This window comes from Phalaenopsis equestris, unplaced genomic scaffold (genome assembly GCF_001263595.1).
Source record: "Phalaenopsis equestris unplaced genomic scaffold, ASM126359v1 Scaffold232620, whole genome shotgun sequence".
Taxonomy (NCBI): Eukaryota; Viridiplantae; Streptophyta; class Magnoliopsida; order Asparagales; family Orchidaceae; genus Phalaenopsis; species Phalaenopsis equestris.
The window spans coordinates 35,976-51,769 of NW_018250584.1; the positions used below are offsets into that span (position 1 = coordinate 35,976).

Here is a 15,794-nt window from a genome sequence, read left to right on the forward strand (position 1 = left end):
CTCATGTGATTTTTACCATTATTTGACTAAGACAATACCATCTCGGATCTTACATGTTCTCACAACAAATATTAACATCTTAATTGATCAAACCAAGAAGTAAATGAAGTACAAGGATTAAATCATCACAACTTATTTTGACATTAAAGATCAAGACTTCACACAACTTCCATCCAACACTTAATTACTTATCATTTTAAAGAAAAAGATAAAGAAAACTAATTAGAATTCATGGAGAAAACACAACAACACTTAAGTTCAAAAGTATAAATCATATAAACACACAAAAAGTCTAAATTAAAACCTAATGTAGTCATAAAGATAAAAACTTATCTCAGATTCCTCTCTACCAAACTCTTGAAGTTCTTTTGAATCTTTTCCTTCTCTCACAATACTCTCTGCTAACACAACTACAACTCCCTTTCTTCTCTCTAAAAGTATCCTAATTATTTTAGGATGAGAGGCGCGGCAGAAAGAAGTCTTAATGAGAGGCGGTGGGGGGGGGCTTCAATTCAATCCAAGTTCTTTTATAATTTTCCAAAAGGTGCTTTGGTGCCTCTTCAAAAATGTGTCCACATTCAATGAATCTTCCAAGATTTGCCTCCTTTCAATAGCTATTTGAATGTATTTTTGTGCCAATTAACTATAATTCACGTTTTCACCAAGAGTTTCTTTAAAAACCCTTTTAAAATTTATCCAAATTCATTGAATTTTCAAATAACTTCCTCTAACGCGTAAGCGCGAGGTACGTGTAAGCGTGAGGTTTTCGGTGCCTAGGTGCGGCCTTCTCTATTCTCCTGGAGCTTATGCGTCAATCCTGGGCAGTTAGGCTCCACAGTTCATTTGCACACCTTTATCATTTTTGCTCCAAATTTGATCTTTTTTTACTCCTTTCACCACATTTCTTCCATTTAAGTGTACCTGAAAGAATAACACACAAATACCTTCCATTAAAGCGTAATATCCTTAAAAATAAGTATAAAATATGTGCATAAATGATAAATATTTTAGTTGTATTAGTAGTCGGCAAACCAAAGCTTGGAAACATAATTGAGGTGAAAAATATTGATGCAAAAGACAATACATCATCCAATTGGTAGAAATGGTAGCTAGCAAAAAAAATTAGAGAACATCTAATTATTATGTACTTTGTGTGGATAACATAAAACCTCGTGATAAAGTTGAGTAGCCCAACCATGACAGTGATTGAGTGTTGTTGCGGTTGGAAATACTCGTAACTCGTATCTAAAATGGCAATGCAAAACATAAAAAAGTCAATGTCACAAGTGTAGTATCAAGATAAAAATCTCAAAAGATGCAAGTGTAGTAGTAATCATAAATGTCATAGTGAAATGTAGTATTAGTTTAGAATAGCTCAAAATAGATAACCTCCTGACCAAGCCAAGATGCAAGTGAGTATTAATCAATTTTAGTTTCAAAGTGAAGTTCAAAAATGCAATGAACACATTAATAAAATAAATAGTAGTAAGCCCATAGATTGTGATAAAATTGGGAGTAATCCTAGTTATGGTATAATATGTTCTTTCAGATCCAAAAAATAAGTGAATTCTATCTTAATAGCATACATAAATACCTAAAGGCATCTTGATCCATCAGATATTCATAAGTGTTATAGAATATCTAGTTGTAGTAAAAAGCAATGACAACAACACATACGTAAAAACCCATGAATTTAACAAAACATTACAATCAAAGAAATAAGCAAGAGAAAGTACATATCTTAAAGATCCAGAAATCAGCCATTAATAGAAATTAAAGCCTAAAAATGATAGGAGGTGTCTCACATTTTAATTTTCCTTTTATGTTTTCACTTAAGAGCAAAATGAATTTTGTTAACCAACAATTTCTTTGTAGTGCCAGAATTAATAAAAATCCCAATTTTTCTCTCAAGCCAGATTAAATGTGCAGTAATTTGAACTGTGAGCAAGTGAAATTTCTTAGCAAAATCTAAATTAAGCTTTTCAACATGTTGCAAAACCTTTTATAAGGTTACACCCCATATGAAAGAATTGACATCAAGTATGCACCTCTTTAGAATATCGTTAAGAAAAAAGGTGAGTATATGTTTCATTTTTTATTTTGACAAAGCACAAATATAAGATTGGCATTTAATCCTCTAATTTGTAAAGCATCTTTAGTTTTCAATCATCTTATAAGGATTTTCTAGATCATAATAATAACTTTAAGTGATCCATTTTTAAACAAAACTAGTTTATGCCATTTAATTTCAGGATAGATTTCACAAGTGAACCTGAAAGCAAAGAAATTTAAAAAAATAGTTTTTTTTTTCTTTTCCATAATTAATTAATGTGAGGGTTTCTATTGTGAGTGCTTAGAATAAAGTTTGTACGAAGTTGTAGAGCATTACTATTAATAGGTAGGAACTAATTATTACAATGTATAATTTCAGAAATCTTAGTGGTAATGGACATGAATACTAACCTAAGTTCAAAATTTTTCCACAAGAGATGAACCATTCAGCCAAGGATCAAGAAAAAGAAACAAGTTATTGTTGCTATGTACTTGAAAAGTAAGGTTGCTTCTAATTCTAGTGATAGCCTGTAAAAGATCCCTCCAGAAAGCAAAACAATGTTTTTATATTTATTCAATAGTGTTAAAGATGCCAATTCACAAGAAATGAGTTGAATTTAAAATTTCTCCAAATACTTTTTGATTTGCACATAAGATTAAGGGTATCAAATTTTGGAAGACCAAGACATCCATAAACATTAAGTTTGGTGTAGTATTCCAGTTAATGATATGCATTTTATCGTCATTTTTGTTATGATGCAAGAGGTTTTTGATGATGGTGAATATCATTTTCCATAATCCCTTAGGAATGATAGTGCATCTAAACCAATATTATAGTTAGTGATAAATTGTAGATTTAACCATTTGTGTCCTATCAATGGATTAAAGCTTTTCTTTCCAACCCCTGAGCTATCTTTGCAATCTCATAGAGAAATCCAATGCCCTTAATTTAGAGGGATGAATGGTAAACCAAGGTAGTCCCAAAGAAGAGGTTTAAGGGAGAAACCAATGGTATTACATGTTGCAGAACATTGGGCATTATTCACAAATTTACAGAAACAGATAGCTAATTTTGAAAGGTCGACATATAAATTGGAGCTTTGTTGAAACAAGGATAAAGCATCATGAAGCGTAACAACTAATCTAAGATTAGCTTTCTCAAATACAAGAAGATTGTCAGCATGAATGAGCTAAGTAAAGGTACAACTCATGGACGCCAAGAATCTAGAAAATGCATCCATGCAAATAAGGAAAAGGTAAAAAGAAAGGGGACATCCTTGCCTCTATTCATGATAACAAAGAAAAATATAAGAGGGAGAAGTACAGGTTTCAAACCAAGTAAAAAAATTTTGGGGCAATTTCATTTGCCTCATTCTATCATAAATGACAGACCTCATTCTATCATAAATGACAGACCTTTTCGCTATATCAAAGGTCTTCATGATGGTTACTTTTAGTGAAAGAAAGGGGACATCCTTGCCTCTATTCATGATAACAAAGAAAAATATAAGAGGGAGAAGTACAGGTTTCAAACCAAGTAAAAAAATTTTGGGGCAATTTCATTTGCCTCATTCTATCATAAGAAGAAAGGGGACATCCTTGCCTCAAACAAAAAGTTGCAAGAGAAATAGCCTCAGAGCTCTCTATTCATGATAACAAAGAAAAATATAAGAGAGAGAAGTACAGGTTTCAAACCAAGTAATAAATTTTTGGGGCAATTTCATTTGCCTCATTCTATCATAAATGACAGACCTTTTCACTATATCAAAGGTCTTCATGATGGTTACTTTTAGTGCATATTTGTTTTGCTTGAGAGGAATTGTTCAAATCATAAAGAAACTTATTAGCTAAAATAATATTATCAGAAATATTCTAGCCAGAAATGAATGCAATTTAGAGTGGACGTACTAAAATATGAAAGGAGAGGCTTAATTTTGTTAGCGAGGAGGAGGACAATAACTTTATCAACTATATTACATGAAGATAAATGCCTATAGTCGTTGAAAGATTCTACAAATTTGCTTTTAGTATAAGGGAATTGCAGAATGTTTTATCCTATGAAGAAGTCTGCCAGTGTTAAACAAAATAAAAAGTGGCATGAATGTAGACAAGTAATATATTAAATATTTTTTAAAAAAACTGTAGGTGAATCCTTCTCAATCAGGTGCTTTATCGTTGACAACTGAAAAACGAAATATTGATTTATTTCACATCAATTTCCTTTTCTCACATGGAGCCACGTGTCAAAATAATGAAAAGCCACGTTACTATATCATAATTATGAGGACAAAACTAACCACGTCCCACGAAACTTACACCACACCACACCACGTGTCTTGCGCCATAGCTTCTATTACTTTATTTACACCACACCACGTGTCTTGCGCCATAGCTTCTATTCCTCATCAGTGCCACTATCGTCATTTCCCACTCCTTCCCCGCCCACCCGCACTATACTCCCCTGCCTACCCTTTTCCCTTACTCCTCCGGCGATCGCCTACCAGATTCCCACTATAAACTTCAATGGCGATGGCCACTTCCTGTTTGTCTCTTTTTTGACCCAACAGATGATTGCTGAGAACTGAGCTCGGATTAATGGATATCGAGCTGGAAGAGGAAGAAGCAGAGGAGGCATCCCATCCCCAAGACCTTCTACATCGTCTTTCTAGCACGAGATGCAGCTACGAGCTTCTTCCTATGAATTGTAAAGCCGAGGATGAAGGTGATACGGAGCTCAGCTTGGGGCTTTCTCTGGGGGGCTGCTTCGCGGTGGAGACGAGGGAGCCACGGCTTGTGCGATCATCCTCGACTGCGATGATGCCAGTGCTCCAGAACGAGTTCAATTTCACTTGTTCTTCGGCCACGCTGGCTAGAACATGCTCACTGCCGGTGGAGGCTGAGGGAGAGCAACTGAAGCGTAAGGAGATGCAGGAATTTAAGAGAATGGAGCTTAAGAGGAAGCAATTGGAGAAGAAGAGTAGTGCGAGACAAATGGCGGAGGTTGGAAGTGGGTATAGAAAGGATGGAGTTTGGATTGGTGGGATAGGTACATCAATGTACTCATACTTTTCCTTTACCCATGCATTGTGCACATAATAATCATTTGATTTCACCACTGTATAAAAGATGAAAATCATATATGTTTCCCTCTCAGGTGCACATTCTTAAAAAGCAGGAGTACTAATTTTTAGTGTACTAGAAAGGTTACTTCAATAATCTCCCATATGCCTCAAATTTCAAATCATACCTCAAAAATCATTTGATGTTGATAGTTCAGTGGACCTAAAGTTGAATTTCTCCATCACATCTTCTATATTGAGTGTTGAAATCTACAAGTTTGAGTCTAGAGCTTTATTTTCTGAAAATTTAATTTCTTATGTTATTAGTTTGTGCCTTTATTAGCTACCTTTTTTAGATATTAATTAGTTTTGTATATCACATATCCAACTCTCATGTCCTTTATGTATAAATAAAGAAGTATACTGTAATAAAGTGATAGAAGGATAATACTAGTTTTGGGTTCTTTTGCTTTCATTTTCCTTTCGTAATATAGTATCAGAGCAAGATCCTCAGCTAATTGTCGGAGGAGACCTGTTTATGGGTAACTCTATTCACTGATCACCGTAGCTTTCTTTTTGCCATTAGAGTATCGGAGAGAGAAGATTCCTCCATGGATTCTGCACACTCTAGCTCATTTTCTCCTAATCAAGGTAGATTCATCATTGATGATCATCTTAGTCCATTTTTCATTCATCATTCTGAAGACCCAGGTCTCATTATGGCTTCACAACAACTGAATGATGATAATTACCCTTCTTGGACTAGTGTCATGATGATTGTGTTATCAATGAAGAATAGACTAGGGTTCATCGATGGATAAATTTTAAGACCCGATCATTCAAATTCGAATAATGCTAATGCTTGGATTAGAAGCAATAACATACTTATTTCTTAGATCTTAAATTCTACTTCAAAAGAGCCACAATTTTATTTTTTGAATCCACCTTTGAAATTGGAGAGATCTTCAAGATCATTTCCAATGTAATGGGCCAAAAATGTTTCAATTGCCCCATGAATTACTCAATAATATGCAGAATCAACAATCTATTAATGTCTACTTTACAAAATTGAAGACAATATGGGAATAATTATCCAATTTCAGACCTTCGTGCTCATGTGGAGGTGTCAAGAATCTGGTTAACTACTTTCCGATTGAATATGTACTAACCTCTCTAATGGGGTTAAATGAATCTTTTAATCAAGTATGAAGCCAAATTTATCTTCTAGATCCTCTTTCACTCATAAATAAAGTTTTCTCTTTTGTTTCTGAAGAAGAATATCAAAGAAGCAACAAATCAGAGGGAGCTGATTCTAAGATTCAAAATATGACTTTCACTGTTTTTCCCAAGGGAATTTAATCTGAAAATTAAGTTAAAAAGAAAGATAGACCTTTTTGCACTCTTTGTAATTTTTGTGGACACACAATTGAAAAGTTGATTCATGGTTATCCTCTTGGATATAAATAGAAACATAAACAGACCTCTGCAAAGATACATCAAGTATTTGCACAACAATATTCTAAGGTTGTCTCGTGTCAAGATAACCAAAATATTCATGGTTTTATTAAGACTTTAAACAACGATCAATATCAACACCTCATGATAATGCTCTACATTCATCTTGGGGCTTATACTGAGAATGTTGAAACAAAAGAAATTCCATCAAATTCCTATAGTACAGGCATATGCTCCTCTGTTTACTTAAATCATGTTCTCAGTTCTACACATTTTTTTATTATGGATTCTGGTGCTTCGAAACATATTTGCTCGAATGCAAATTTGTTTATTTCTACGAAAGCTACAACAAATTTCTCAGTTATTTTACCTAATAAGGAGACTATTTTGGTTCATTTCTCCGGAGATATCAAACTGAACAACTTCTTGATTCTTAAAGATATTCTGTTTGTTCCTCAATTTCAATTCAATCTGATCTCTATTAGTGAGTTAATAAAAAAATTCATCTCTTATGGTGAGGTTCTTTCCTGATTACTTTCTAATTTAAGATTCGAGCGATAAGAAGATGGTTGGCAGGGGTAACAAAATTATTAACTTATACATTTGGATACAAAAATCTGATTATAGAATATTTGCCAGAATTTTTGGACACCAGAAGTATTTCTGTTCAAACAGTAATGTTTCAGTTGTTTAATATCAATTTTCTGCTTCTCTTTGGCATAATAGATTTGGACATATCTCTTCGGGGATATTGCATACATTGAAATAACAATTGAATTGTAATTTCTCAAAATGTGATAACAAAGAGATTTGTTATATTTGTCCCTTAGCCAAACAAAAACGATTGCCCTTTATTTCAAATAATAATATGTGTTTATCCTCTTTTGATTTGATTCATTGTGTTATATGAGGACCTTCTCATACAATGACTCATGGTGGATATAGATATTTCTTAACTATTGTGGATGATTTCACTTGATTTACATGGGTATTCATGTTAAAACAAATGTCTGATATTTGTACTATTATTCCAAAGTATTTCAACATGGTCAAAACACAGTTTGGCATGAAAACCAAAAGATTCATATATGATAATGGAAAACAACTGGATTTAGATATTTTTTCAACAATAAAGGGGTGATACATCAATACTCATGCATAGAAACACCACAACGAAATTCAATGGTGGAAAGGAAACATCAACATTTATTAAACGTTGCTCGTGCTTCGTTTTTCCAATGTCGAATTCCAATTAATTTTTGTACTGAATGTGTTCTTACTGCAACTTTTTTTTAATAAATGGAACATCTTCACCACTACTTAAGAACAAGCTCCTTATGAGCTTTTATATAAAAGTGAAATTGATTACTCAACTTTCAGAGTTTTCGGTTTTCTAGCTTTTTCACCAACTTTATCTGCTCATCATCGAAAATTTGATCCTAGAGCTCGCATGTGTTTTGATTGGATATCCATATGGTGTGACATGATATAAGCTTTATAACATTAAAAATACGCAGGTTTTCATATCAATGGATATTATTTTTCATGAATCCATATTTCCTTTTCATTCAAATTTCATGAATCATCATGAAATTGAATTATTTCATAATTTAGTATTACCTTAAACAACTGCTGATTACCCATCCTCTACATTGTCTCCTCCCAATTCTACATAATTTTAACCTTCCACAACATCCATGGATAATACACCATCAATTGCTCGAGGATCCTCTCAAGTCACTAAAGCCCTTTATTACTTACAAGATTAACATTGTAATCTTTTACAGTCTCAAAAAAATTTCAGATTCAAAGATTTTATTTCCTTTGAAAAATTATATTTCTTACAATTCTCTTTCTCCAACTCATAAAGCTTTAACAATAGCCATTTCATCTCAAGTAGAAACAAAATTCTATCATCAAGCTGTAAAATTTCAGCATTGGAGACATGTTATTCAGTTTGAACTTGATGCAATGGAAATTAACAAAACATTGAGAATTATTCATTTACCATCTGGGAAGCATTCCATTGGTTGCAAATGGGTTTACAAGATAAAATATAGATCTGATGGATCTATTGAAAGTTATAATGCACACTTGGTTGTCAAAGATTACAATTAAAAAGAAGGTGTTGATTTCATAGATACTTTTTCACAAGTTGCAAAACTCGCACTGTCAAAATTATGTTAATTTTAGCTTCATGTCAAAAATGGCATTTAACTTAGTGGATGTTAACATTGTTTTTCTCAATAGAGACTTGAATGAAGAAGTTTATATGGATCTTCCTTTAGAATATGTTCAAAAGGAATAAAATCAAACATCAAGTGACAAATTACTATGTAAATTGCAAAAATCTATATATGGATTGAAACAAGCCTCACAACTGTGGTACTCAAAATTTTAATTGCTGCGATAAAATTTGGTTTAATTCAATCAAACTCTGATTATTCTTTGTTACCAAAGGACCGGGAACCTCTTTATTGCATTACTCGTTTATGTTGATGATATAGTTATCACAAGTCCTTCTCTAAGCCCCACTGGAGAGTTAACATCTTTTTAACATACACAAATTCAATTGAAAGATCTTGGAAATTGAAAATATTTGTTGGGTATTGAGATTGCTCGTACATCACATGGGATTGTTCTTTTCCCGAGGCAATATACTTTACAACTTCTTTTAGATACAGGATTCTTAGCATCTAAACAGCCCGTATTCCCATGAATCCTAGAGTTCAGCTCAACAATACATATGGTGAAGTTATTCAAAATGTTTCTCAGTATAGACAACTTATAGATCATGTACTTTATCTCACCTTATCCAGACCGGATATTATTTTTCTTATTCATAAACTTGGTCAATTTATGGCTGCACCTCGAGTACCACTCCTACAAGAAACTCATTATTTGTTGAGATATCTAAAATCCAGACTGGGACAAGACCTGTTCATTAAATCTACTTCCTCTCTTCAGCTCCAGGCTTTTTTTGATATTGATTGGGCAGTATATACAGATTCCAGGAAATCTACCATTGGATTTTTTTGTTTTTCTTGGTGAATCTTTGATATCTTGGAAAGCGAAAGGCAGGCTACTATTTCTTGATCTTCTGCTGAAGCCAAATATATAGATATAACAACAACTACAAGTGAATTAGTTTGGATATAACAACTAATACATGATTTCAACATTTCTATCTATACTCCAGCACTCTTATTTTGAGATAATCAAGCAGCAATGCATATTGTTTCCAATCCTACTTTTCATCAACGAACAAAACATATAGAGATTGACTGCCATTTCATTCGTGATGAAGTTACTAATGGCTTTGTCAAGTTGATGTCCATTCAGTCACAACATAAATTAGCAGATATGTTCACCAAAGCCTCACCAGTAGTTCCTTATTTTACTTATTGCCCAAGTTGGCCATTAAAGGCATTTACTGTCCATCTTGAGAGGAAATTTTAGATATTAAGTAGTTTTTTGTATAATATATCCAACTGTCATATCCTTTATGTATAAATAGAGAGGTATACTGTATTAAAGAGGCTGAAGGATAATACCATTTTTGGGTTCTTTTGCTTTCTCTTTTCCTTCGTAATAACCTTCTCAAGTTTTATACCAATTAAAATAAAAAACCCTCGAGTACTTCATTATTTTTCTTTCATGTTGTACATATTCTAAAATATAATTAAGCATTGTTGTAGGTTTTTGGTACCAAGTCAACTGTGTATATTGTTGCTCGCTGGAAATAATTCTAATTGCTGATAGAATTATGTTAAATGGGCCATCTTAAGCTTTATATTATGTTATGTGATCAATCAACAAAACTTGAGTTTGACATGTCAACTTGGAGAATTGACCCTCTAGAAGGTCTTTTGATGCTTATGTGACTAAGCTTGAAGGTGTATAGAAGCTAAAATTAATGCAATATAATTTTAATTTTTGGATGAAAGAGTGAGCTTATAGGATAATCAAGTTTCCCCCGAGAATTGAAAACCTCTCAACAACATTTTTAAGCACTGAGACTATGGGTGTTTTGGTACCTTAGTAAAGTGTATGGTGGATGGGCGAGCTATGTCATGATCCTTTGGTTTGTCAGATAGTGGAAAGCCATTCCACGTAATCTTTGAGATACATGAATGAATCCATGGAGCTCTTTAACCTCAAGATTAGTGCATGGATGATTTAAACCAAACCATTGGACTTATGTTGATGGCTTTGAGATTAATGCTTAAATATTATTGTTTGTATTTCATCAAGATGTGAGTTACCATGAATTTTAATGAAATCTATTGGTTTAGGAGTTAGATTTATCACTATATTATTTAATCACTATTGCACATAGCTCTAGGATTGTGAATCTTAACATCCTTGATCAAATGTTTGAAATTAAGCTGGGGTTAAATTTTTGGGATAAATCAACTGTTACCTAGTTTTAAATCATTTGTAAGGGGTCCAAAAATATTTTTCTTTAGGTTCAAATTGGCCATTATGTATTGTAATGCCTCCTTGTCAGACCGAAGGCGATTTGATCACTAATCTTCTAGGACAAGGGTTTGAATTTGAATCACATTCTTATACACACTCCCATTAATTTGTTGCACGAATTCTCTTGGAATTGTGAGTCAATTGGATTGAATAAATTTTGAACTTTCTAAGTTTTGTTAAAATTGTAGTCATAGGGAGCTCATATTGTGATTATGAAGTGAAATCCAAGAAAATTATGCAATGTTTGTCTTATATGTGAGTTAATGATGACATATTTATAGCCAGCATGAGCTTCGATCCTTCGGAGTAATTGATGCTTCCTATCATGTTTGAATATCAAAGAAGGCTTAGCTTGAGCCACACAACGTGACCTGAGCTTTTCTTGGTTATTAATCTGTTGTTAAAGGCTTGGGCAAAGCCGCACATGCTTATTTGACCTGCATGGGCTTATGTACTATTAAGGAGGGGCTATGCTAAACCAAATACATCAATGGTCGAACTTATTTTCAGCTTAAAAGTTTAAACCTATAGGTGAGTGCTTACTACTTATCATTTCTGTAGTAATATATGTTTTTACACTATCTAATGTAGGATTAAATCCTAAATCTCACATGCCTGAGCGAACTATCTTTCATGCGAGAGCTCTTTACATTGGTCGTCATTCTTTTTTAAATGAGAGTTTTGTAACACCATCTACTATTATTTATCAAAAGCCCATGCAACCGGATGGAGATATCATATGAGTCACTAGTTTAAGATAACTAGAAAAATGAAATTAGTAAACCGCATAAACCCTCAATTTGAGTTAAACCCTTGGGCGACCAAAGTTAAGTTGGGAACATAAGTGATCAAACTCGGTTTTAATCTAAAAATAGGCCTATAAGTGAGGGCTCGCCATAAGTGACCATAATCTCACATTTATTAACATGAGTTGTGGGCAACTAAGAAGCTGCATGGGCCCTCAGCCCATTATGATGGTAACTGGAGGTGGTAACATTACTATCTATTGGAACTGGTCTATCTGTAGCTGTGATAATTTTGCAACATTCAGAGGCATTATTAATTAGACCTGCTCCTAGGTTTGTGAGGAGGTGTTTGTAAATGCCCCTTTAACCTTATACCTTTGTTCATTGATTTTGATTGGTGCTTTAGTAATTTCACCTACTTTGGCTACGTCAACATATCAAGAGATGTGAATGTTGACAAATTCAAAGACGGTGACTATCTTTCATGCTCCTTGGGTGGTTGGAGAATACGATATGCCTAAAGGAAAAAACTTTTGATGATGACATTGTGATGCCATTTTTCTTACTCTTTTTGCGCTTAAGAACTATGATGTAGATTATAGCTAGATTCAGAGTCTTCTACACTTGCCTTCCTTGCTCTTTAGGCACTTAAAAAGTGTGATTCACTTGAAGGCAAAATTTCTCGATGATTTGTAGGCATTTGCGGTTTTGACTTTCTTGCCCATTTTGGTACTTAGGACGTATGTTGCAATTTGTAGGCAAAGTGGAAGTTTTATGCTTCTGCCTTCAGATACTTGTGTTGTGTGGCACACTATGACAAATTTCTTGAGGATGCCTTTCTGACACCAGTTTCTGGCTTGCTCCTATGGGCATTCAATAAATATTGTGCTTCTTGCAGGCATTGAAATCTTAGAACTTATCCTTTCTTGCTTTTCAGGATGCATTTAACGGCAAATTTTTTTATTTTTGAACTTTCGTCTATTATTCTTAAATGGTGGGTTAATAATGGTAAATTTCATGGTCATGATTGTATCCTTGAATTTTTCATTTAGTGGCGAGATGACAACAGTGAACTTGGGCAACTTATGTGTGGTAGGTACATCGTGCATTAGATGGTAGATGATGATGGTGAAATTAAGCATTTGATTTAAACCTAGACCCTCTTTTCGTGTTGTTCATCTAATGATGCGGCGACAATCATGAATTGAGGCACCTAGTTGATTGCATTGGAAGGTTTTTCTAAAGCACCCACATATATGCATGAGATTTTTGTACTTCTAAAACTTTTCATAAGACTTGTCTATATTTAGCTTTGTTTTTTATATTAAGAGATCTAATCAATGGACAGAGAAAGTAGCAGAGTAGTGGTTATTAAAAGTCATTCCTTCATATAAGATACAAGCCCTATGGGAAATTTATGTACATACCATACAATTCTTATGTATTTGCATATCTAACGCTAAAAAATTTCACATCATTTTCATTGCATATACAGGAAATAAACTTAGCTAAATGTGACACATTATCACCTGTTAGTAGATTCCCTAATTTCTCATACTTTTTGCCAAAAATTTGCTAAATTCTATATATATTCTGATTAACTAACAGGATCCAAAACCTCAAACTCAAGCAGTTCTTCTGCTGCTCCATCAATATCTGGAACTTATGAAAAGTCACTTACTGCACCTCCATTACCACCATTGCTAAGGACCCTCAAATCTTTTCAAGAAGATAATGAAGTATTGAAGAAGATGGCTGGAAACTTAAACAGATCAAAAGTTATTGGAAGAAACATAATGGCTGAAATGCCTTGTGTTTCAACCACCGGTGGAGGTCCCCGTGGTAGAAGGATTGAAGGTTTCCTCCATAACTACACCGGTGGTGAGCTAAGGATTGTTTGCCTTTGCCATGGAAGCTGCCACTCTCCGGCAGAGTTTGTCAGGCATGCCGGTGGGGGTGAAGTGGAAAATCCTCTCAGGCATATTGTTGTGACACGTGTTCCTTCAACTTATAATTACTAATGGTTTGTGATTGTATGGATTCATTACCCTCTGGTAACAGTGCTTAGTCAGTAGTTGAGTTTTATGAGCAGTTTAATTTTATCCTCTCATTTTTTTTTATAATCTCTCTTTACTTTACAGAGGAGAATGGAGGGTATTTTCAGTTTTTGCTTTGTTTGATTTTTCTTGTACTGCAGCAGGCGCTAGTTTATTTGCTACGGGGCTGTTTGAATTTAGGAAAGGGAACTAGATAAAAACAGGTAAATTATGAATTGAAAGTCTTATTTTTATTTTCGTAAGTTTCTTAAATAATCTGTGCAAACAGCATTAGAGGGGCTAAAGAGTTTTAACTAATCATATATATAGTAATTAATATGTAATTTATTAAATTGTTCATCTTTAATTTTCAGTTTTATATTAGAATAGTAGTATATTTATAACTTTTATTTTGTTGCATAGTTTATACAGGACTTCACTTATTTTTTAAAATTTTGCTGATAATATTTTTACTTGTTGAAGTTTGCATGGTTTTTTCTTTAATTTTTTTTTTTTTTGGTCAAGTGGTATGGTCAAGTGGTATACAAGGATTATTTATAATGATATTATGGTATGCTATAATGATTATATGAAATTAAAAATCTGAATATTAATAGTAATATTCCAATAAAAGCTGGCCAAAGTCTCATGGCTATTCAATGTTAGCAAGCCACTCCTGGACATTCTTTTTTCAATGTTGAGCAAAAATTGTATAGTGTTGAATTCAAAGTTGCTTGTGAGTCACACCCAAGGAATAGAGCATGAGAGGAGAGTAGAAATATAGAGTGTGAGAGGAGCTATAATCTCTAGAATGAATTGTAAAATAATGTAACCCTCTTCAGTACATGCTACCTCAATTTATAGATGGTTTGGTAAATAGTGATATTATATTTCTGCTCCCATTTAGTGAGGGAAAATGATGGGTATTTCAAAGACTTTCTATGGTTATTCGGTTGCCACTTGGCTTGGCTGCTATGTTTAGTTTGCTTGACTTGACTGAGTCGATTTGGTCTGTTGGGCTCAGTTTGTAGGTTTTAGTTGGTTGACTCAACTTGGTTGACTATCTTCAATTTTTGATAAAGAACCCTTTGGCCTTTGTTGAATGATCGAAGAGGTATTATGGAACTAACCCTTCCAATGGATCAGCTCTCTTGTGGGGCAGATTACGACATCGAATCGACTTCCTTTAGATTGGTTGTCAAGGCGCTCTTTCTAATTTTTTCTGTGTGGGTGACTTTCATATGGATCACTTAGTCATTTACTTGTAAGCTTTTGGACTTAGTCGGCTTTAACCTGGTTGACTTGGCTTCTATGGTTTAACTGATTTGGCATGGTGGGCCTCACGAGCTAGTTGCAGGAGATCTTCCTGCACCACATTCTTTTCTTTTGAATGATTAGATCTTTGTAAAATCAGTGCTAGCACCTTTTCGATCTACATAATTGAGTTTCACAATTCTCTTACCTTTTGAAAGCAACCCTGTGAAAAGGTTAAGTGAATTATATACAATAAAAGTATATTTCATTCAATATTAATTAATGAGTCAATGATTGAACTTTCTTGATTTTGAAGCTTTCATTTCTTATGAATATAGCAATGGGTCTCCTTCCCTCTTTTACTTAGCATATGTGTTTTTCTCTATTGGTGTCGACCGGCTTTTGTATCTTTAGGTGTTGTGTGAACAAACTAATGAAATCCCAGGTTGATGTCTTCTCAAAGAGTCTGGTTTGCTCTATTTTCAGGAAATCGAACGACAGGACCGTCTGGAGGTGAAAAGAGGAAGAAAAGCACTATGAAGATGAAGAGGATTGTGCTCCCATTATCAAGTCAGCTAGGGTTGTTAGATTAAATCCTTGATACAATGCAGAGGAATTTTCAGTCGGTAAGCATGAACCTTAATTTGACTTCACAACCTACAGTTATTGTTCAAGGCCCTCTGATCAATCAGGCTACTTAATTAGCTTCT

At 33.8% G+C, this 15,794-nt stretch overlaps 1 protein-coding gene across 1 annotated transcript; it reads left to right on the top strand.

The window, feature by feature from the left end:
• Positions 1-4,479: 4,479 nt before the first annotated feature.
• LOC110038350 (ninja-family protein AFP3-like) lies at positions 4,480-13,849 on the top strand. The gene is made up of 2 exons (XM_020743159.1): positions 4,480-5,098; positions 13,403-13,849. The coding sequence occupies exons 1-2, from the start codon at positions 4,648-4,650 to the stop codon at positions 13,813-13,815; spliced, it is 864 nt and encodes a 287-aa protein (XP_020598818.1). The 5' UTR covers positions 4,480-4,647; the 3' UTR covers positions 13,816-13,849.
• The last annotated feature ends 1,945 nt before the right edge of the window (positions 13,850-15,794 follow it).